Below are 25,458 nucleotides of genomic sequence, written 5' to 3'. Positions count from 1 at the left end.
CATAGTAGTGCGCCTGCGCCAAGCCGTGCGCTGACTCTTAGACTCGCCGATTTAGTTATGGGGTGGACACCAAAAGGTTAAGTATGTCACGGCAAAACATGGTGTTATGTTGATGAAAAATGTATTCCCTATCTTAAATAGTATTTTTGAGCAACAGAATTTATGTATGAGTGATATAAAACAAATATTAACTGTCTTAAATTTGTGTAATGGTCGAAATATAAACAATCGGTGAAAGATGTATTGTTCCATCTTTCACCTCGTGATTATATTTCGACCATCACACTCATAGACAGTTAATATTTGTATATTATTACAGCTCATGAATAGTCATCAGCAAATCATGCCACTTCATTGGTCAATCACAAACATCAATTCCTTATCCCAGTGTGATAGGTTTTCCTATTTTACTACAACCTCATGCCGATAGTCAAAATTTGGTGTAATAAAACAAATATTACATGGTTTATTGGGTAAATAGGACAACTATTTTTCCCTCGGTACTGGCTACAGGCCTACCAATTCTCAACCTTTGGGTTTGCGGTGATAGGCCTGTTAGCCAGTACCTCAAGAAAAATAGTTTGGCCTATTTCCCCTCTTTAAAACTATTAAGTATTTCTTTAATGTCACCAAACGAAAAAAATAGGACAGAGGATGAGCTGATATTTTTCCCCCACAACCTTTTTTTAAAGATTTCAGAGTCAAACTGCATATATTGAACTTACCAATGAAGCCTAATAAGATGTGAATATGGACATTTCACTTCTATGTCACTTCAGTCATAACTAAGTGTTTTTAAGCAATTTAGAAGTGTGAACTCAAAATGCAAAAATATTGAAAGGAAAAGACCAACAACTTTTTACGGAATTTCAAAAACGATCTTTCAAAAGCTGTTCTTTTGTAAGGTAAGGACAAAAGAAGCTTTTATTTCTAGTAAAAAAAACAACCTTTGTTGTTTTCATGACTGGAACTGAATAATATTACTAGTGTTAACCGCACTACCAGAATTTGGCATCTAAGAACTCTTTTGATTGATTACAAACAGGACTATATCATAATTTGAACTAATCGAGAGATATGACAAGAACCGTCTGTAAGGCTTCAAAGTGGATTAAAATGTGCTTAGATATCTAATTCTATATTTTGATTGGTTAATCAGACGATTACATTATGTAGTTAACCAATCAGTTCTTTTGTTTCTTTGCAGGTGTTGCCTTTGGGAGGACAGCCACCAAAGACCATCTATCATCACCGCAAGGCAAATCAACACAGGGTGCCTCCAGATTACTACATAGGCAACGTAGTCTAGAAAATATCAATGCCGTAAGTTAACAGATTTTGTAACTGCTACTGCCCAGTATATTGAAGGTTTGCTTCTTTGAATATGAAATAAGGTTTGTTATTTCCAATCTAAATACAATCCTAGCCTTAACAAACCTTTATTCAACATATTGAACCTTATTTTCTTACTTTTGACATATCGAACCTTGGTCATATAGCAGGTGGACACCCTTTTTAACTGGAGTGAAGAAAACAAAACCAAATTATCAGCCTCTAAGAAATATTTTGGTACAAAGACGGCTGTATCATGTATTGAGCCAATCAGAAAATAGTTTAGGGCTGAAGGTGTTAAGCTTAAAACTCCTAATTGTATAAGAAATCTATTTTGATAGGTTACTCATATGATTAGATCATTTAAGTAATCAGTCAAGGGCACTGTAAGAAAGGTATTAGTGCCTTGGTTGGTTCTTGTGCTGTGCAAAATTCTAACCCGCTGGTGCTAAAGGTTCGCTATTTATAGAAATATTTATGAAATAAAATGCAATAATTGTCGGGCGTCCATCAAGTAAACATGATAAGGAAGGACCCTTTACTTTTTGTAAAGCTGATGTTGCCTTTACAATGAATAACCTCTTCTGTAACACATCTGATTGTGTGGTTCTTAAGAGCTGAAGTTGTTCAGGGCTATGTTGTTTATCTTGTCAGCATGCAATACAGCAAACAAGACTTGTTTGGCTCAATACATGATACAGCCCTCTTTGTACCAAAATATTTCTTAGAGGCTGATAATTTGGTTTTGTTTTCTTCACACCACTGTTAACTCATCCAAGCCACAATGGTATTTTTTTTCTTCAGGCGCAACACTTTAGCAGTGACAACTACCTCCAATCTAACAATAGTGCCAGGAACGGCACCACCAGCCAGGCAGCAGGCGGGAGTCACCAGAGAACGAGATCCTTCTCAGCAGGACTGAGAAACGCACAAGTCACAAGGGACAAATCCAGTGGCATGGGTCTACATGTATCAAGTTCTAGATTGGTGAGTAAACTTTGTATTAGGTGATTAATCCCACTAATGGGGGAGGGGATGTGAGGGTCAGAAGGGGAGTATGTGTGTCTAAGAGGAGGTTCTTCTCAGCAGTACTGAGAAATGCACGGATCACAAGGGACATGTTCTAGATATGTGAGAAAAATGTGTATTTGGTTATCATTCACAATATAGCAGTTAGCCGGGGGGGATGAGGGTCAGAGGGGAGCAGCAGCACTCAGAAATGCACTAAATTATTTAATCAGCTCGTAATCGGAGGAAATTGTTACTTTAGGCTTTTATCACTACGCCGAAAAGTAGACCCACATTAAAAGTGTCATAGTTGACCTGTCAGGTCTCTATTGTGCTTGTTAAAGAAAATAAACAACGCATTGGACTTGAATGAATAATTTGAGATGTTTCTGGCAAGATGTCACAAGACAATTCTCGAAATAAATATAGGTATTAATCCGCGATGATATAAGACCCGCCAATTATGAGCTGATCAAAGTGCACCAGGGACAGTATCATGGGTTTACCTGCATCAAGTTCTAGATTGGAGGTAGACTTTGTATTAGGTGTTTATTTATTCTGAGCTCCTAACCAAACTAGTCAGTTTAAGAGGGTAGCTAAAAATTTAAGGTTTCCCCATCATTTCAATAAAATTGCCTGTCCTAATTCAACCTTTAAAATATTACCAGACTTACAGCTCATTGGGGGTTCAAAGAGTTCAAATGTGTGTTGCTATGGCCTTATTTTGCAAATCTGGTCTACGATAAAGGTCAATAGCCTTTTTAAACACCTACAATTATAATGTAGCATCTGTCAAAGGCATTAATTTTGCCCGTCCCAGGAGCAAACTCCCCGTCCAAAATAACGGGCAGACGGGTGGCTAGCTAAGACACTGGTAGAGAATTCAGAGATCCAGGCCTTGTCTGCAACATAGAAATCGGCTATTAAGTAGCATCCATGGGATCTAGCTCAAGATTTGTTTACATGATAAGTGCTCATCATCAGCTCTCGTCATACCGCTATTTGTCTTGTGTTATTAAAATGTATTGTGCTCTAATTGGAATGATGCCTAGCAAAATGCAATTACTATGTTCAATAATTGAATGTGCTCTTAATTTCAGCTCCCATCTCAACGTGCCTCATCAGCAAAGGAAGAGAGACCAAAGCCATCATATGGACGAAAACAGTTTGGTAAAAACCTTCCTTCATCTGGGGCTCCTCGCACCAAACTCGGCAGCTACTCACAGAGTCATGGTACCATAAATGCTAGTGCCTTATCACATTTGACGGCTACCAAGTGGTAGCGTATAATGATCAAGAAGGCTCAATCTTCAATAGCTGCCCTCTAGACATTTGACAATTTCTGAATTCTATTGTACATAATGACACCTGGCAGCTTTTGCAGATAGGGTCTTGTACCAACCCCTATGCTTTGATCAGCTCGTATCGGCGGGCCTTATAACATCGCGGATTAATATCAAAATATTTTATTTTGAGGATTTTCTTGTGATATCTTTCCAGAAGCATCACAAATTATTAGTTTATGTCCTATTTTTTGTCTACTTTAACACACAAAATAAAGACCAGATAGATCAACTAGTAGCACTTTAACATGGGTCACTTTTCAGCGTAGTAGTAAAAGGCTAACATTTCCCGCCTATTACGAGCTGATCAAACTGTAGATTTGTTTTGCAATAGTGAGACAGAAATGAAAAAAGTTGGGCCAATTGAAATCGGACCAAACTAGCATCAGTGGGAGTGTATAAATTATGGACCTATACCTGATAATAGCCAATTCCTTCAATATGGTATAATTAATGTTTAGTGCCTAGGTACATAAAACCTGCAACTAAATTATACAATTTTCCATCTGTGTCTTGCTATATGCATCATGGACCAAAATATATCATATTTAAGTTTTAAAAATGATTGTTTGTTTCATTGCCTTTGTGCATTATCTTGTTTTGAAAAACAAAATGAACTTCTGACACAAAAAAAAGATACAAGGCTGCAACAGACAATAACTTTGTATGTCTTAAAAAGGTGAAACCCAGTTAAAATCCAGACACCTGCTATGGAAGATATGCTCTCTTTCTAGGAGTGTGACTTTCAAATGGAGTTAACCTGTATGTGTGACTCCAATTAAAATCTACACTCTCTGTGTGGGAGATGAAGGCCATGTCTCCCATAGGGGGTGTATGGATGTCAACTGGAAAAATCCAATTGAGGAAATCAGATATTGGGAACTGCAGCCAGTTAGGCAGTTTATTTGACATGTTTCTACTGAGCAAGGGGTTGCCAAGTAATGGTCCCAGTAGAAACAGATTGGCTAAACAGATATGTCAGCAACTACTGCCTACAGTCAACCACCTTTAGAAAGTACTACATCATTTAGCAAAGGTGACCACGTGGTTATCATATGATAGCACTGTGGTCATGATAAACTATAAATGGACTATGTGGTCATAATTGAATGAATTGTGGAACTACATAGTGACCACATGGTTATCATATGATAGCACTGTGACCATGTGGTCATGATAAACTGACTGCGTGGGCATAATTGAATGAATTATGTAACCACCATGTAATAGTGATCACATGGTTATCATATGAAAGCACTGTGGTCATGATTGACTATAACTAAATGAATTATGTAACCACCATGCAAACAGAACCACATGTTTATCATATGATAGCACTGTGGCCATGTGGTCATCATACAATGGAACAAGTGGTCATATTTAACACGATCTGGTCCATGGGGGCCAAAGGCGGCAAATTTGAAACTGAAATAAAGGCAAAAATATGGCAGTAAAAACAATAAAATATATACAAAATTACACATCACAAAACCTCATAACTTAAGTATGCTACACCTTGGTGTTTTCAGTATTATGATAGCCTAATGTTACTACAAGGTAATAATTATAGTAACTCAATTTTCAAAAATGTCTCCTTTGGCCCCCATGGAGCAGATCATGTCACATATTGAAATGACCCAACAGTGACTATATGCACGATGACCACATTGACACCAAGGTAACCATGTGGTCACTGCATAATAAAGGGGTGAACATGTTGTCATTATGTTGACCCATTGGCTGATTCCTTGCTGTTGTCTTTATGACTATAAAAGTACCATGTGCTTATCATGTAATGAAAGCACTATGATTATGTGGTCAATATGATGTGACCACAAAGTGACCATCTGGTAATTATGACCACTGATGGTGGTCAATTAGTGATCATTTGGTGATTATGTGGTTATCATTTTATGAGCACATGCTGATGATGTTAACATTAACATAAAATGACCATGTATTCATCCAGTCATCTTATTATTATTTTTTTTTACCTTGGGCTGCACTTTGCACCCCATTTTGAAAGTTGTGGTGCAATTTCATCTGACGCAGAGCAACTTGAAGTGCAGTCTCAGACAATCAACACATAAAAGTCAGTACAATGTGGTATCGCAATTTTGCACCACACTTTTAAAGTTATATTGCAACAGGCACATTTTGGGGTGCAGATTGCAATGCGATAGGGCTTATTTTGCATGCTCTATTCATCACAAAGTGGTCATATGACTATGTAAGTGAACATGTGATTGATGGTGTGTGTGATGTTAGTAATGATCAAGTGTAAACAACTTTTAACAATGTGTGTGAATTTATTAGTATCGCTTAATTTATCAAAACTACATGTACAATACAAAACCGGTTTCAATTTCCGCATAGACAGTGTGCATCATTATTATTTTCAGCTTATTTTGAAATGATCTTAATGATTCTGATTATAAACCATCTTGGTCTGGGGTGGACATTTTATTAATGAATTTAGAAGAGCAGCAACAACAATATAAATTTAAATTTGCATTAACATCATATGCCAAATTTTAGCAAAAAAGAAATGGGCATTTTTATTTTAGGGCCATGTTTCTATGTAGTTCTATGGAGAGCATGTCCCTTGACTCCCTGAGGCTGCTATAACCTCCATTTTTAGTAACAAAAAAAAATATAAATAATATAAATATAATTAAGTAGTTGCCCTATCTGCTCTTCTCCAAAAAAAAATAAAAAGCCCTATACGTCAATTATAATGAAACCGAGTTGAAACTGAAAATTAATTGAAATATTCAGTCATTGTAGTTCATTCAAGGATGTCATGAATATTGAAATTTGCCTCTTGAATATTTATTAATAAGAATGTCATGAATATTCAATATGTCATTTGATATATTCTGTCATTGTAGTTTATTCCATTGATGTGTCTTCAGAATGTGCCTGCTGATGTTACTAACCTTGTTTTGTTTCAGTATTAACCAAATCAAATATATATCAAAAGTTTTTAGAAATGTTATGTTGGAATATAAGTCTTTTTAAGTATGACTATCTATTTAAACTTCACTCTGAAAGAGCAAAAATGCTAATTATTGTATTAACTAAAGGGTTCACATGTTCTAAGTTTCCCCTTACGATTTTTAGAATTAACTCGAAAGGTTTTTTTACAAAAATTTGGTAGCAAATGTTGTCTGACACAACTGGGCTAATTTACAATGTCACACATGTCACAATGGCTCTCTATATAAGATTCAGTTAATTGCACTTTGGTCCATTCAACTGTCAAACAATGCAGGAGGCCTGACTCACTGTAGATTACTTTCTGCATTCTTTGTGAGATTTAGAATGAACCAATGTGCAAAAAATGTTTAAAACGGAATCATTTCTTACGTATGAGCCATAAGCCTTGTGCCGACGGTCTCAGATTTAAGTTTGTGTTAAGCTAACACTAACACTAAGCTACCTCTGAGGTAGCTTAGTGTTAGTGCCCGTCGAAGCAAGTATCATGTGTTAACAAACATGAAGCTTAACATTTACCACCTAGAAATCTCTGTGGTAGCGCACTAGCCCATAGCGATCACTACAGCTAATTACAGAGTGCTTAAAGTTAACAACTGCGAGGAGGGACAATGTGGACAAGTATTAGTGTTAAATGATGAGACCTTACACTACCTCCGTGTTAACATTTTTTTAGAGGTAACAGGGACTGTCTTTTTGAAAATTAGAAAAGAGCTATTGATTTGAATGCTCTTCTGGTCTCTTCAAGAAGAGCTGTTTGCACATGTGGCCTTTAAAGCATAAAGAATTAATGAGTTATCTAGAGGAGCTATAAATCGCTCTTGCAAATCCAAATGCAAGAAGAGCTGAGGATTGATTCCTCTCAAAAGGCAGCCCATGAGGTAAGCTCTCATCTGAACAAGACTACAGTGGCCGAATGCAAAAATGTGTGATATTGTAAATTCAACTAGGTTTCTAAAACAAAAATGCTTCCAACAATTTTTTTTTAATTTTGTAAAAAACTTTTTGATTTATTTTAAAGTCTTGTCAGTGAACCCTTTAAAATGTTATTGAACTTGTAACATTACAATATTATATCAGATAATGTGCTTAGTAGTATTAGGAAGATGTGGTCCATGCAATCGGGCAAAAATATAACGCAGTTGTGCAGACTCAGATGAAATCAATGCCATGTCTCGTTTTCATAGTAGAGACATTACCAAAGCCATAGTCCATGATCGACGTTTCTAGATTTCAGCAGCTTCAAATACTGCTGCATGAATAAAAGAACTTTTGATCCAAACACAAGATAAATTATTTCTTCTGTGGAATTTATGATGGTTATTCGGCCATCTTTCAATACTGAGACTGATATTGATCATCAGGTCAAAATACTTTGCAGTTAACAGGATTAAAATACTTGGATGCAAGTTCATACATGCTGGTGATAAACAATTTCTGAAAGTTTTCACGGACTTTTCATCACACCAAATTCCAACTGGCTTTGAATTTTCAATATGTGACACATCAATAAAAGGGCAAGTACTGAATGCCAATATTTTCGCGTACAGATACTTCCGAGGTGTCAAGTACTTACAATTTTGCTAGGTGTCAAATGTGCGGTTGTTGGCAACTTCTATAATAAAATACATAAGAAATTTCTTCCATTTTAACATATTCACAGGTTTTATTTTTGCGGGCCCATATTAATCTGTGAAATTCGCGAAAATAAAATCACCGCGAATATTTCAGGTATACAGTACATCAAAACTGATGAAAATGTGTGTGACACATTGAAAAGTCAATGTTAGTTGAATTTGATGTGCTGAAAATCAGTTCAAACTTTTAGAAAATTGATTTCAATATAAATGGAATACCATTTACCTTTTTCCAGCTTAATGGAATTACATTTGTAATACATTTGTGTACACCATACTTCTTTTTCATTAAGAAATAAATATTTCATTCTTATGTTATTAACCGCATAATAAACCAAGTGCCAATGTATAGTACGTTTGTAATATTTTTGTGATATTTTCTTTTGAGCAATTGGTACCAAATAGTTGTGGCACTAGAAATGAGTTTTGTTTTGTTTTTTTTTGAAGGGGGGTGCTAGAACATTCTACTTAAGGAAAAACAAACCCAATTTTGCTAATAAAATTTGGGAATAATTCTGGTATACCCTGCGCACAAGTATAAACCTAATCTTAACCCTAACCCTAAAATACAGGGTGCGCATGGTAAACCATCAGAATTGTACTTAAAACACAGGGTGTTCAGTGTAAACCAGAATTGTACCTAACTTTGGTATTTTGGGCATAAAAACGCACATTCCTATTTTGATGGGGGGGTGGACATTTCTGAGGTGCCACCACTGCGGGGGGGAGGTAGACTTAGTAGGCCTATACTGTATTCAGATATAGATAATCTTTTGTAAGTAAGTCATGAATCAGTTTCGTCTGCCAATGATATATATGTATTTCGTTCTGTATAATTATGAATAATTACACAGAATAGGGTTTCACCTTGAGTAATTACTATGGTATTATAATAATAAAGAGAAGACTTTATTGATGTAATAAAATGCTCATCTAGATGTGTGTTCTTGGGCAAGGTTTGATGGTTTGAGTTCAGAGAAGATATCCTTCCCAAAATCCTTTGCAAACAAACATGTTGCATTCTACAGCAAATCAATACAGGAAATTTAAGTGGGAGAAATGCATTGTGGGTAGTGTAAGATATCTTCAAGTTCAAATATGATGTCATGTTTTTTGACATCTATCCATTTTTATATACATGTATACCCAGCAACCAGCAGGTTATGTTTTGGTCATATATAAAGGTCATTAAAATGTTTTGAAATGTTTTGTATGAAAACACACTACAAAATGTTTTAAAATTGTTTTCAAAATGTTATTGTAAAATATTCTTTGCAAACATTTGTTGCCAAATATTTTTTCAACACTTGAAAAACATGTTAGAATATTTGCAGTGAATTATCAAAAAACGTTTCTGAATGTTATGAAAACGTTTTATACCCTTTATATAACCTGACATTTAAACGTTTTCTGGCAACCTTTTTAACCTTTTGCGAATGATGTCGAAAATGTTTTGTATTCGCTGGGTAGTCTGTATACCTTTTTCGAGTCAGTAATTTAGGTATTATTTTTTTATTGTGTCTCTAAATGTAATGATGTGAAGTATATAAAAGTATATATTTTCAGAAAGGAAATGATACAGAAATCCAACTAGCATAACAGATTCCTGACAAAATTAACAGTTTTTGAGAAAATCCCAAAATTTGATTTTACTTTACTGACTCGAGGAAAGTATACAGACTATAGTGGTCTTTTGGTTTTGAAATGTGTTTATATATAGACACTATTGTTCTTACAATTTAATATGTTTCTAAAAAAGATTGATGACACTCGCAGCGCAAACAGGGCGCCCATTTTTGCAGCTTCACTCACTCCGCTTTCCAGAATCATAACTTTGGGCACCCAATCTTTTATCACCTTGTTAAGCGCCTGATAATAATAATATAATGAATGCTTATAATATTTTTATTTTTATTAGTTTTTAAAAAAGAATACCAATAGTTTTTTTTGTTTTTCCATTTTTATTCCCTGTACTTGGGACTGGTGGGTGGAGAAAAGTTACAGAAAACCACCAGCCCCCTTCTTCATGTCAGCCATACAATATTATAAACAAATATGCAATTATTCCTTTAAGCCCAAATTAAAGTTTGATATGCAGTTACACAAGAATACCAATAGTTGCTGGGAACTTGGATAAGTGGTATCAAAAGTGTATTAAACATTGTTTTTTAAAGGTCGAGTCAGTGATCCCATGCAGCAAAGGTGTGACAAATTAAAATTGTTTTTAAATTGTCTATAAGTGAAGGATAAGTCATTAAAAAAATGTAGGTACTTTTGCTATGAAAAATTTAACCGGAATGGAGGAAAACGGCAATATTGACAAAGTTGAAACCCCATTTTTAAATACACAGAGTTAATTTCTCCACTGAGAGGGTTATTTTGTGATCCACAGCATCACCCCCCTTTTTTCAACCCCCCAAAAAAAAAAACACAACAAGATTGTTTACCACTAGAAACCTCTGTAGTGTTTATATACAAACATTTTTGCAGATTATTTCGTTTTTGGCAAAAATATTTTGAAATTTGAACAAAATTACAACACATTTTCTATGGAGCAGTATTTTACACATAATCATGCATAATATCGCAAAATCGGAATCAACTGAAATTTTGGGAATAAGCTTTTACGTGAATATCTACTGGAAAATAGAGGATGCTATATAGGATCACGAAAAAACTCCTGAAAAAGGGCGTCTTGGGTCTTAACAGCCCTACATACGCGTCACCTCCACAGTTGGAGTGCCCCCAGGGGGTAAATCGCTGAATGGGTTACCATGTCGGTTTTAAAAAATGCTTAAAACACCATGAAAATATTGGCCAATTATTACTGACCTATTGCCAAATGTGTTTTTTTAACTGGTTTATTTATTTATTTATTTTTTGCAAATATAATAATATTTTTGTATTCCCCAAAATGAGTAGTGTTTTTCTGGAATCGAGAGAGTGCACAATTTTCAATGCACAACGTGCGCCTTTAATTCCAAACAATGCGTAAACCAAACAGGTTTCTATGGCGGTGACCTTAAGTATTTCTGTGTGGACTCGTGTATGACCGGGTTGTTCAGCTCAGTGCTTTTTGTATATGCACTACTATAGTCGTCATGCCTTCTTGTTTACGGAAATCTGAACGATGTTTAAACAGAAAGCTGTAGATACTGGGCAGCAAAATTCATGTAAATGAGAAGGGCCATATATACACAGGTTTTATGATTCGATTAAGTTTTAAAGCGCGACGGTATAAACATATCAGCAAGTTGGCAATGCTATATTTTTAATAACCCAGGGTTTTTCAAAATAATTATTCCAAATCCTGGTATGTAATAATATTCAGTGGAACTTAATATATCATCATAAACATAAAAGGCAAAAAAGTTAAGGTTAACTATACATACACGGGCCACGACGCCGCCGTCAACTTGACGTGAAGACGTCCGAAGCAACATTGACATGATTGAGCAATGTGAAAAATAGGACTCCGCTCTTCTGTCCAACGGCTAGCGGCTGTAGTTACAACTCACAGGTAATGTATTCTTTCCTTCTATTAATGAGTATATTGCACTTGATTGTTTTAGTTCAAATCAAAACATGGCATATATTATAATATATTATAATATGCGTGAAAATCGTATATTAGGTCTATATGCACTTGATAATTGAATGTTTTTCCCAGATGTTTTTAAAGATACGCAAGGATGAAATGTCCCGTACATTAACAGGTTTTCCAAATTTGATACAAATATATAAAAAAAACCGTTCTGTTTCCCACAATCCTAGGCCTATATATACAGTTTGAGGAGCTTTGGATTTTGCCAAGATTGACCTGCAGATTCATGGATTATTTACCAACCTACACAGCATTCCTGGACTTATCAAATTGCAGAATTGTTTGCGCGACCTTGCAAAAATGCTTGCCATTTTCATAAGTGCTATGACAAGATTCCTAGACTACCTACAGATTGCTGGACTATTTAATAAGATCAACTTACAGGTTGCTGGACTATGACAAGTTCGACCTAAAGATTCCTGGATTATTTACCAAGATTTACCCACAGCTTGCTGGACTATTTAACAAGATCTGCCTACAGATTGCTAGACTTTGTACCAAGATCAACCTACAGACGGCTGGACTATTTAACAAGATCTGCCTAGAGATTGCTGGACTATGTACCAAGATCAGCCTACAGATTGCTGGACTATGTACCAAGATCAGCCTACAGATTGCTGGAATGTACCAAGATCTGCCCACAGATTGCTGGATGGACTGTACCCAGATCAACCTACAGACGGCTGGACTATTTAACAAGATCTGCCTACAGATTGCTGAACTATGCACCAAGATCTGCCTAGAGATTGCTGGACTATGTACCAAGATCAACCTACAGATTGTTAGACTGTTTTAACAAGATCTGCCCACAGATTGCTAGACTATGTACCAAGATCAACCTTTAGATTGCTGGACTATTTAACAAGATCTGCCTACAGATTGCTAGACTATGTACCAAGATCAACCTACAGATTGCTGGACTATTTAACAAAATCTGCCTACAGATTGCTGGACTATGCACCAAGATCAATCAACAGATTGCTGGACTATTTAACAAGATCTGCCCACAGATGGCTGGACTATGTACGAAGATCAACCTACAGATTGCTGGACTATTTAACAAGATCTGCCTACGGATTGCTGGACTATGTACCAAGATCAACCTACAGATTGCTGGACTATTTACAAAGATCTGTCTTAAGATTGCTGGACTATGTACAAAGATCAATCAACAGATTGCTGGACTATTTAAGAAGATCTGCCCACAGATTGCTGGACTATGTACCAAGATCAGCCTACAGATTGCTGGCCTATTTACAAAGATCTGTCTTCAGATTGCTGGACTATGTACCAAGATCAACCTAGAGATTGCTGGACTATTTAACAAGATCTGCCCACAGGTTGCTGGACTATGTACCAAGATCAGCCTACAGATTGCTGGACTATTTAATAAGATCTGCCTACGGATTGCTGGACTATGTACCAAGATCAACCTACAGATTGCTGGACTATTTAACAAGATCTGTCTTCAGATTGCTGGACTATGTACCAAGATCAGCCTACAGATTGCTGGCCTATTTACAAAGATCTGTCTTCAGATTGCTGGACTATGTACCAAGATCAACCTACAGATTGCTGGACTATTTAACAAGATCTGCCCACAGGTTGCTGGACTATGTACCAAGATCAGCCTACAGATTGCTGGACTATTTAATAAGATCTGCCTACGGATTGCTGGACTATGTACCAAGATCAACCTACAGATTGCTGGACTATTTAACAAGATCTGTCTTCAGATTGCTGGACTATGTACCAAGATCAGCCTACAGATTGCTGGACTATTGACAAAGATCTGCCTTCAGATTGCTGGACTATGTACCAAGATCAGCCTACAGATTGCTGGACTATTTAACAAGATCTGCCCACAGATTGCTGGACTATGTACCAAGATCAACCTACAGATTGCTGAACTATTTACAAAGATCTGTCTTCAGATTGCTGGACCATGTACCAAGATCAATCAACAGATTGCTGGACTATTTAACAAGATCTGCCCACAGATTGCTGGACTATATACCAAGATCAGCCTACAGATTGCTGGACTATTTACAAAGATCTGCCTTCAGATTGCTGGACTATGTACCAAGATCAACCTACAGATTGCTGGACTATTTAACAAGATCTGCCCACAGATTGCTGGACTATGTACCAAGATCAACCTACAGATTACTGGACTATTTAACAAGATCTGCCTACGGATTGCTGCACTATGTACCAAGATCAACCTACAGATTGCTGGACTATTTAACAAGATCTGCCCACAGATTGCTGGACTATGTACCAAGATCAACCTACAGATTACTGGACTATTTAACAAGATCTGCCCACAGATTGCTAGACTATCAGAGATGCCAACCCTCCCTATTTAAGATATTTTATTTTCCCATAATTCACATGAAATCACACAAGTATAAATTTTAAAAAACAAAGGCAATATCAAACAAACGAATTATGGAGGGGATGACCAGAAGGCCAGTAAGGCCAAAGGAAGTCACCCCCTTAACAAAGAAATGTTACCATCAAAAGAAGTAAAAACAAAACAAAGCATAACAAACAAACGAGAAACACAATGCTCAAGAATTAATCATATTTTGAGATCAAGTCACGTTTATATATCTTACGGAAATGTTTCAAAGAATTTGCCGTTTTTATTGAATTTGGCAATGAATTCCATAATATTGGACCAGCAGTACGAATGGCATGGTCAGTTAATGTTTTGTTGTTCTTCATTAAGTTGAATTTATCTGCCTTTCTCGTTTGGTAATTATGAATATTGGAACGTAGTGTAAAGAAGCCATCAAATACGCCCGGTAATTCATTATTAGTTTGTAGGGGTCTGCAAGAGTTAAAATATTGTATTTGGCAAATAAGGGAGCAGTGTGGCTTCTATAATGACTATTTGCTATTGTCCTCACAGCCTAAGAGGGAGACGTCCTATTTTGGAAACATTTTTGTCCATTTTGACACCCACATTTGGCAACCTCCCTATTTCTGTTAGGTTAGGTGCCATTGAAGTTGTATGTAATTTTGAAAGCCTCCCTATTTTTTGTTTGAATCCTCCCTATTTTCTGGATGTTAATGTTGGCATCTCTGGACTATGTACCAAGATCAAGCTATAGATTGCTGGACTATTTAACAAGATCTGCCTACAGATTGCTGGACTATGTACCAAGATCAAGCTATAGATTGCTGGACTATTTAACAAGATCTGCCTACAGATTGCTAGACTATGTACCAAGATCGGATTGCTGGACAATTTAACAAGATCTGCATAGAGATTGCAGGACTATGTATCAAGATCAACCTATTTGCACCACCCCTTAACCAAGATCAACCTACAGACTGGACTATTTACCAAGATCAACATACAGACTGTTTTTAAACAGTTAAAACAAGATCATCTTACAGATTCCTGGACTATTGAACAAGATATCTGTCTACGTACCTACCAGTCATCATCATGCACTGCCTATCTTGAGAGATGCTTCCAAATCATACGGTCCAGATTATTTATTTATTTATTTATTTATTTAATATTTCTTTATTCTGGATAGCTCTTTCAATACATATGTACTGGTGTCCCAAGAGGTCCAGATAACTGTTACATACAAAATGTTAACAAAATCTGTGTACAAAATAACAAATAATACATATAACATATTGAAAAACAATCATGCGAATATGAATCTTACTTAAACAATCGCATTTTTAAACATGTGCAGACTCAAAGTGTCATAATCTAAACGCACACCAACTGGAAGGTTATTCCACAACTTAGTTCCTCTATGGTGAAAGGTACGTTTACCCAGAGTGTTCTTCCAAAGTGGAACAACTAAAGTTTTTGAAGATTGACCTTTTGTATGCATACATTTGGTAAAAATAAATTGAGAACTCAAATAAGACGGTGCTGAACCTTGAAGACACTTAAACACTACAACAAGAAGCTGATTTTTCCACCTTTCATCCAGTTTTGTCCAATTTAAAGATTTCATTAAGTCATTTATTGGAGTTCTTATGTCAGCAGCCAACTAGGTGGTCTATAGACAGTACCTATAAGAATAGGCTTTGTATGAGGCAAGTTAATCTCTATCCAAAGAGTTTCAATATCAGTTATATATTTGAGTTAGAAATTTCTTTATAGACAACAACTTTTAATATAACATAGTACACCACCCCTATCACTAGCTATTTGTCTGTCTATCAAACCTGCAAATATCATAACCATCAATGTGAATTTCATTATTATCAATTTCATTATTAAGCCAAGTGTCAGATACACACAAAATATCAAAATCTTTCTCGTGAAGGAAAATGGCTAGATGATCTGTCTTATATCGTAGGCTCCTGATATTTATATGAGATATTTTTAAACCTTTGTCAAGGAAAGAGTTGCATTATCCCCAGCCCCACAGTAATCCACCTGAAGTCCATCCTTGAGATGTCTCTGCATGTGGATGACTTCCTTCCATGAAGTCTTTGGACGACCTGGTTTGCGTCTCCCATGGGTTGGCTTCCAAATGTAGAGTCTCTTGGGGTGTGGCCTTGATCCATTTGCTTCAGGTGTAGACGGCACTCAGCGGTTGATGTTATGATCCTTCCACACCTTGTCCAGCTATCTGAAGGCTAGCTCATGTGCCTCTGCCAATTATTGTGCATGTGTTGTCCAGCTCTTTGACATTTTGTCCCGTCATCACTACAGAAGCAGCAAGATATGGTCGACTACTTAAATGAGACCTTCATTGCCCGATGGAAGGAGAGCTGGATCGGTCAATGGACATGGTCTCTGTCTTGTTATATCTCATCTTGAGTCCTAATCAATAACACGGATGGCTTCAATTATCAGTCTCTACAAAGAGAGCTGTATCATCGGCATTGACCAAATCCGCTAGCTTTTCTTCTGGATATCTTGAGCTTGTCCTTGGCAGTAGGATTATTCCTCTGTTGTTTTTATCAATAACCATCTTCATGATGAAGTCAATGGCTAAGCCAAAGAGAAATGGAGACCAGAATATCACCCTGTCGGACTCCAGTGATGATCTTGAACCAACTATCAAGGGAACCATCTGCTTATATTGCACAGTTTGTGTCGCGATATGGGTTCCTTTTCGAAGGGATTCCGTAGATGCGGAGGATTTCCCCCAAAAAAAACCAAAGGAAAGGCCAGTTCACCGAGTCAACATTAAAGTCGCGTTGAAGTCAATGAAGTGAATGAGGCATGGTAGCGGTTGGTCCAAGTAGTTAACAATCTGGTTTAGACTGAAGATTTGGTCTTGGCAAGAACCACGAGAACAGACTTTTCTACTTGCCTGGTTGGCTCTCATTTTCAGGTCCGCTTCATCCTTTACACACTGGAGTGGAAAGGTGAAAAAGAATTTCCCAGCGATGTCAATGAGGATGATGCCTTGGTTTACTGCAGCAGGAAAGGTCACCCTTCTTTTGCAAGGATAGTAGTATGCCTTTTCCCCCACCTCATTCGTCCAATCAAATTGGCATATATACAAAAGCAACCATTATCTGACGTCATACAGATACCTGGACAATATTGACCAACTTCGACTTACAGATTCCTGAACCATTCAACAAGATCAATCAACAGATTCCTGGACTATTTAACAAGATCGACCTACATGCAAATTAACGGACTACATACCAAGTTCGACCTGCTGATACTCATGAATTGATACGATAACGGTTACAAAAAAATCCTAAAATCCACTTTTATTGAGAAATCCAAGAGCGAAAATCGTAAAACTGTAGCAGAAATATGCCTCACAAGTTCTCACTTGTATTTTCAGGTTTGGAACAAGAAACTTCGGCTTACAAGTCAAGCGTTCTACCAATATCATCACAATGTCTATTGACGCGCTGAAGAGTACGTCCCGCGGCCCAGGCGCCCTGTTGGAAGGACCACATTGGGATCCAGTTACGCAGACGTTGTTATACGTCGAGATTTATTCTGGGAAGGTTCATCGCTATACGTACACCTGCGACAGATTCTGTTGAAACGGTTGATGTTGGTAAGTGGGCAAATGTCCTGTATTCGAGATTCTTATTCTATAAACTGTATATTTGTGTGCAAATAGACGGTGCTATTTACATATTTAAAAAACTTAATTTAGCCAAATAATATAAGTTATTCCTAACATATCATGATCATGATGATAAAGCTTTTTTTGAAAATTTGGTTGCTATTTCTTGCTCTTTTTCTGATGTTTTAATGGCCCAGCGTCTACCGCTTGTGACGATGAAAACACGATTTAAGATAAATAGCGCCATCAGTGTTCATCTTTTCTTTAAAATGACGTAGTTTTACACGCTATCAAACAACCGTGCACATTTCGCCGTTGTCATTATAAATGTTTCAGAAAAAAACATACGTTACCTGTTAAAAATGTGTATGGAGATGAAGATTAGAGAAGCCTGGAAAGGGCGCTATAACCTCATTTTAGGTACTTAGAGGCTTAAAAAAAACCACATACAATATTATTGTGTAACAAAATTCGCATAGAATGTTTCAACTTGACCAAGTATAAAAAACTTAGTGGTTCTGAAACAAATGCTCGAGTGGACTACTAGTCTTCACAATATCGTGAAACCAACATTTGAAAATGAACCGCTATACAAACTGGGTGTCATTTTAGCAAAGTGTTTACATGTTTGTTTGGGGTTTTTCTGCATTATAACCAATCGTTTAATATAGCAACACAAAAAAAGTGAGAATTTGAACAAAATTGCGGCATCTACTCAAGATTTTGAATGCTTAAAAGTTGGTACTTCAAGGAGTACCAACTTCCTTTGACGGTCACTTTTTGTGGATTTCAAAAAGGCCTTTGACTCCATCAACAGGTCCGTCATGTTCTCAGTGCTGCGGCATTATGGAATACCAAAGGTTGTGGTCAATGCCATCCTGGTGCTCTACAAGGACTCCAATAGTGCCGTTATGGTAGATGGAAGTATCTCAGAGCCTTTCCAAGTAACAACTGGAGTGCTTCAGGGTGATGTGTTGGCACCTTTCCTGTTCATTATCCTGGTAGACTACCTCCTGAAGAAATCAACTTCTGGAATTGATGCTGGAATTGTTACCTACCCACGTCGGTCAAGCAGGTATCCTGCTAGGATGCTGAATGACCTGGATTTTGCTGATGATATTGCCCTGTTGGAATCTTCTATAGCCCGGGTCCAGTCACAGCTTACTAGGACTGCAACAGCAGCAGCAGATCTAGGCCTTGTCATCAGCGCACCTAAGACAGAATACCGTATATGACTGCAAACTGTAACGCCCAGCCAGCACTTGAAGTCTATGGTAGTACCATCAACCATGTCACAGACTTTAAGTACTTGGGTTCCAAGATGGGCTCTATTGTTGGAGACCTAAAAAGAAGAAAAGCACTAGCCTGGGCCGCTTTCTGGAAACTGGAACACCTTTGGAGAAGCCCATCCCTGCCAATCGGAGGGGAAGAGGAAACCGGGACGGCCGCGGACACTGTACTTACAGTATGTACAGCACCTTCTGGGAGATACTGAAGGGATGCTGCAGCCAAACAAAATTGTTTCGCTTGCCCAAGATCGCAACAGTTGGAGAAAGCTTGTAGTCGCCTGCTCCGCAGCCGACTGATGATGATGATGATGAGACTTGTTTGTCAGAAAACATGACAAAAATGCATGTTTTTGGTTCTTTTTCCAGGAAATTAGTAAAGTAGTGAACTTTTTCTTGTATCTCCAGTTAGTACTAAAATAATGATTATGATTGAGCTATGTTTCATTTTTTCAATCCCATAAGTGCTGTAGTTTTCTGGAATGGGTAGTAAGGCACAAAAGGTGTATTGTGCAAATAGTAAATAACCCAGAGTAACCACAAATCCTTATTACTACATACAAAAAGGACAATAGGAATAATGGTTAGTATTCGCTGGCGAAGTGATATAATATTCAGATTAACTACCATAGCAATAGGGTAAAGCAACTTTTGAATATATCGCACTTCACTAGTACGTTCACGCGGTACCTCTGCATTGCGCCATATCATACTGATCACTCGCACCTGTACGATTAGTATCTTTGAAAAGAGCGGTATTGTATTCCATTTATGATTGTAGACATACACATGTGATGAGTGCAACCTGCTTCTAGTGCAGCGCTATATATTCAAAATTGTTTTACCCTATTGCTATGGTAGTTAATCCGATTAATACACCACTTCGACAGCGAATTGTACAGCAAATATGCAAACCACATTAGTCCTACTTACCCAAGCAGAAATAATTCTCATGCGATATAACACCAAATGGTCCTGCTTTGGCCGCAGCCTTCAAAATACATTTACCATCCAGGTTGCAGCAACCTTGGGAATTGTCACAGCCGAACAACGCAGACAGAAAAGGGTAGCAGGGCCAAAGTGGCACCGTCCCGCTCGAGCGCAGCCTATTTTGTGCTCTTATACCTTATCGCGATGTGTAGCCCTACATAGCTTTACCATTTGCAAGTGTTGATTGAATCTGTTCTCCCCTAATCAAGGTGAATTTGTAGGTGCTGTAGTGCCAACCCAATCAGGAAAAACCATCATCGCAGCACGCCGTCATTATGCCTTCTTAGATTGGACAACCAGATCTGTGAACAAGGTTGCCGAAGTAGATGTGGATAAGCCGGACAACAGATTTAATGATGGGAAGTGTGACCCTATGGGAAGATTTTGGGCTGGTAAGAAAATTTCTTGCATGACTGAGAAGTAAGCGCATAAAACTCTCTAGCATGATGGTGATTCTTAGGTGTCAGCTATAGGAGAAGGAAAAGCTGATTCAACAAGTTCAATTCAATTAGCGATAAAAGCAGTGAGGTCGACATAAGAAAAACTGCCGATAAATAGTGAAAGAGAGGGGAGAGAGGATAAAGGTAAACACATTACTGACAGTCACTTTCATGATAAATAATTTCTTCAAAATACATGATACTTTCTTTTTGATTTTCTCATTATTGATTGATCGGGCTATTCCAGGTGAAATCCATACTCCCCTATGGAAGACATGACCTTATTCTGCCATACAGAGAGGGTGTATTTCAAATGGGGTGACCTGAATGGTGATTCTATTCGAAGTCTGCAACCCCTGCATAGCGGTAGGCCTGCGATGGATTTCAACCGAAATGGTCCATTACAAATCTGAATCAGGATCTGATGGTAAATAATTTTCAACCCTTTTACTCCTTTCCGTTTCTTCAAACAGGTACAATGGGTCAGGAAGATGAGCCTGCGCAAGTGAGACCAAAACAAGGCTCCTTATTCTGCCTGCATCATTCAGACAACACAGTAACAAAACACGTCGAGAATATCGACATAGCAAACGGGATGGCATGGAGTCCTGACCGAAAGACTATGTATTACATCGACTCGTTAGCTTTTGGTGTCGATGCGTTTGATTATGACAACGCAAAGGGTACTTTAAGTGAGTATTCTACCTATCTTATCTCGACGCGTCGATGCAAACATAATTGGCAACATTGTCTTGCCTATATTATGGAGTCCATTAATCATATGATTAATAGTTACGCAATGTCGAATGCTTTTCTCTCGACGATGAAAACGATCGATGCTGCGCACCACCTTTGGATTCCATATCCATAAAGCCCGCGTATGTCGATTCACTTTGCATTGGTGTCGATGTGTTTACCTCAACGATGAAGATAATCGAACCCGTGATCGAATGTATTCGTAAATAACTCCAAGCGTATTTGGTGGCCTAGCCCTAACTATCATAATCATCATACACGATGCATTTTGTTCACGTCTCTCTTTTCAAGTTACTCCGATTTTCGGTCAAACTTTAAAAGTTCTCTTTATAAATTTTATTAATTGTCAACAGGTAATCGCCGACAAGTAATTCAGGTATCATTGGAGGAGGGTTATGCAGACGGGATGACAATAGACGAAGAAGGCATGTTATGGGTGGCATGCTTCAGCAAATCAAGGGTTAATAGATATGATCCTGCAACGGGTAAGATATATTTTTATGATAATCCTGAGGATTTCTACCTACATTATAAGCAGTACGTACAAGAATGAAATAATATTGACGTCACTTTCATAAGAAGCATGTGACCAATCAGCTTGCTTGAATGACGCATAATACAAGCTCGAAAATCTAATCTATTGACCTTGACCTATTTCGATGCATTACGTAGGATAGGGAACGAAACATCCTACATTGTGCAATCATATCTTTATTTGATTTTTTATATCAAAACAAACATTTTGACGCTTTTTTTCAAAATTGGAGCAATTTTTTGTCCGAATGGAGTTCAAAATTTGACTGTTACTTTTTGTAAATAACTCAAGAACGCCGTACATAAGCTACTATAAAACGGTCCACAACATTCGTTTGGAGTTACCTTTATTTTTGTACAGATATTGTTTTCAATTCACCGTAGAAGTGACGTAAATAATCGGTTTAACTACCATAGCAATAGATAAATACGATTTTGAATATATCGCCCTGCACTACAACGTTCACGCGGTACCTATGCATTGAAACATAGATGTCAAAGAACAAGGATAAAAACCGGGATCATAATTCTATAGAATATTCATATCATGCTGATCACTCGCACATGGAAGATTAGCATCTTTAAAAAGAGTGTGGCATTGTATTCAATCTATGATTGCAGACAGACACATGTGATGAGTGCAACCTGCTTGTAGTGCAGGGCGATATATTCAAACAAAATTGTATTTATCTATTGCTATGGTAGTTAATCGATTAGTATGTCACATCTACACGGCGAATTGGCGGGCTCACTGACTCCACATTGTACAGTAACGATGAGAACAATAATATCAGCTCAATAAAGGGAGTACCCGTTCTTGTCGACGAGGATATAGTCATCATGTTCAGAATAATTGCCATAGGCCTTCCTTATTTTCTCTTACACAGGGGAGAAACTCCAAACGTTGAAATTTCCCGTTCCGGGCATCACATCATGTTGTTTTGGAGGACCCAACTACGATATCCTCTACGTCACCACTTCAAGTTTCAAATTGACCTCTGACCAGCCACTGGCTGGTTCTATATTTGCTGTCAAGGATTTAGGGGTCAAAGGTCTTCCCGCAAACGCATACCGTGATTGATTTCGCTTCACCTTTACTAGGGGTCACAAATTCACAACCAATGAATGTAACAAGAATTCATGATTGATTCGTTATACTATATTAGGGAACGAACTAAAAGATCGATGACGTCCTATAAAACGAAACTAGTTTCGTTTAGGGAGGGGGTAAAAATACTCGATTACGTTTGTAAAAAAACATCGGTCTGAAGAATGTGTCATTATTATTATTATGTCAAAATTTTCAACATTTCATTATTACGTTTAATTCTGGCAGGGAGGGAGGGGGTCGGCTGAGAAACGAAACTAGTTACGTTTATAGGACGTCATCGATCTTTTGGTTTGTTCCCTTACTTGAGCTCAATTGACCTCTGCGCGTGCAGTGCAGAACTGCATGCAGTCCTACCTAGCCAATGTAAACATTTTTGGAATATACGTTATAAAAGTATCCTTTTTAACGTCTAAGTAACGTTTTTTTTAAATGTAAAAACGCCATTAAAGCGTTAAAAACCCTTTAGTAAATTGATTTGGTTTTGTATGACGTTTTAGAAAATAAAATAAAATGTTTTCTGAGGGTTATTTGTAACCTTTGGGGAACAATAATGTCACGATTACACGGATGTTATTATCCCTATATCTTCGGGTCAGAAATTGCCATGACAGCAAGGCGAATCCACTCGTTGTTCAACAGCTCGGCATGGCGATTTTGTTCTGCCGTGATTTAATAGTTACGAGATAAGGCCAAAAACAAATGTTTGTTTCCTGTAAGCAGGTCAAAAAAGTCAAATGCGAAAAGCGTTTTTTTTAATAATTTTTTGAGATCCATGTCTTCAAATGACCAAAAAAAGCTATTTTGCTGCAAATTGGAATGGGAATTTATAGTGGGTCTCTCCGACACACACACGCACAAATCAGATTTCTTCATACTAAAGAATATCCTCTTTTAACCTGCAGATTAAAAAAGGTATTAAAAAATGTGTGATGTTTTCTCCAGTAGTTTTTCAATACGATCGTTTGTGCTTTAAATGTGTAAATGTTTACTCCAATAGTGTTTTATATTATTTTTTTGTGATTTTCTGGGGTTTTTTTTTTTTTTTTTTTCCTTTGAAAAGTGAAAAAAAAATTGTAATGCGCAAAATAAGCCGTCAAAAACGTAACGCGCGCGCTACAGGAAACAAACTTTTTTAGGCCGAGCACTCCAGGCAAAGTATAACACACCACCTGTACCTGTACGAACACCACCTGTACGATACATCACATTTCTTTTCCACTAAGCATGTACACAATGCTCCGCTGCTGAAATCACGATCTGCGCATGCGCATTACTCTTTTAATGATAATAACTAAGAAAATTCGATTTTTGGGCCGCTTTGCTTTCAATACCTAGACGGAAAATTCAATACACAGATTAACGGTTATCAGATTGTTTCAACACATATATTCAAGTGCAAGCCTGGAAATTGGCTTTTACATAAAGCAAAAACAATTAAATATATTTAGAGTTTTGAGAAAATGCATTCCCAGATCTAAACGTCAATATCAAAAGAATATGACGCCGCCATATGAATGATATCGTTATGAACACGGCAGAGTGCCGAATACGCAAAATTGCTGTTCTGAGTAAACGGCGTTTGAAAATTTTGGTACTATACCATTGGTCCTTCTAATAATTTAGAACAATCCTGAGCACTCATTTGAAATGTATATTATAGTAGTGAATGTACACGAATAATTTGCAATACTTGCATGTTCTGAAATAATCGATATATCCCTCAAAACGCGTTTTAACATCTATTCGGCCTTATTTTGTACCCAAAATGTCTCTACCACTGCGCAGAGAGAGGTCGAATACGCATTAAACTACGTGTAAACCATAGCACGCATTCTTGATTTGGGGCTTTTGTGTAGAAATTACTGGCTGTCCTATGGATATGTAGACTTAACTTGCTATACAAGTTATAAATAGTCATCCCTGTAATATTTAGCAAAAACTCGAGGATTTTAAAGCAAAAATAACAATATTGGCCTATATTTTGCGTATGATTTTCCGGGATTTTCCAATTTCACGGGCGCGCACTCACATTATTAAACCACAGCAATATCATGTGGGGAATGTTTGTACTTATTTTGGTATCACTGGATAGAAGATACCTACAGCTATACGTCGGTATCAAATATATTAGTATATGACTTGTAATATAGAAAATTGGGGGTTTCCCGCTATACAATGCTATAGATCAACATGATTTGTACAGCTAAGTATACGATTCGTCTCTCTGCCGAATTCATTTATCGCACTTAGGCGCGATTCGTCCAAATCAAAATTTCAATATCTACGTCAGTGAGTAAGATTTTCCATTAATTTTTGGTGGAAATAAAAGATCACCTGAAATATAATCATAAGCATGCAAAAACTCAATTTGCTCAAAATTCTCGATTCGTC

General features: G+C 37.2%; 1 protein-coding gene and 1 pseudogene across 2 annotated transcripts in view; both read left to right on the top strand.

The window, feature by feature from the left end:
* LOC140139764 (extracellular signal-regulated kinase 2-like) overlaps positions 1-4,956 on the top strand; it is a 33,877-nt gene extending 28,921 nt beyond the window's left edge. For both annotated transcript variants that reach the window (XM_072161471.1, XM_072161470.1), the window contains 3 exons: positions 1,208-1,323; positions 2,137-2,319; positions 3,441-4,956. In XM_072161471.1, coding sequence (XP_072017572.1) covers positions 1,208-1,323; positions 2,137-2,319; positions 3,441-3,623 — 482 coding nt within the window. In that variant the 3' untranslated portion in view covers positions 3,624-4,956. The remainder of the gene's footprint in view (positions 1-1,207; positions 1,324-2,136; positions 2,320-3,440) is intronic.
* Positions 4,957-11,403: 6,447 nt separating this feature from the next.
* On the top strand, positions 11,404-24,061 carry LOC140139763 (regucalcin-like; annotated as a pseudogene).
* The last annotated feature ends 1,397 nt before the right edge of the window (positions 24,062-25,458 follow it).

Source organism: Amphiura filiformis, chromosome 18 (genome assembly GCF_039555335.1).
Source record: "Amphiura filiformis chromosome 18, Afil_fr2py, whole genome shotgun sequence".
Lineage (NCBI taxonomy): Eukaryota > Metazoa > Echinodermata > Ophiuroidea > Amphilepidida > Amphiuridae > Amphiura > Amphiura filiformis.
Note: the sequence above shows the minus strand (reverse complement) of the source record. Positions and strands in the feature narration are given on the sequence as shown.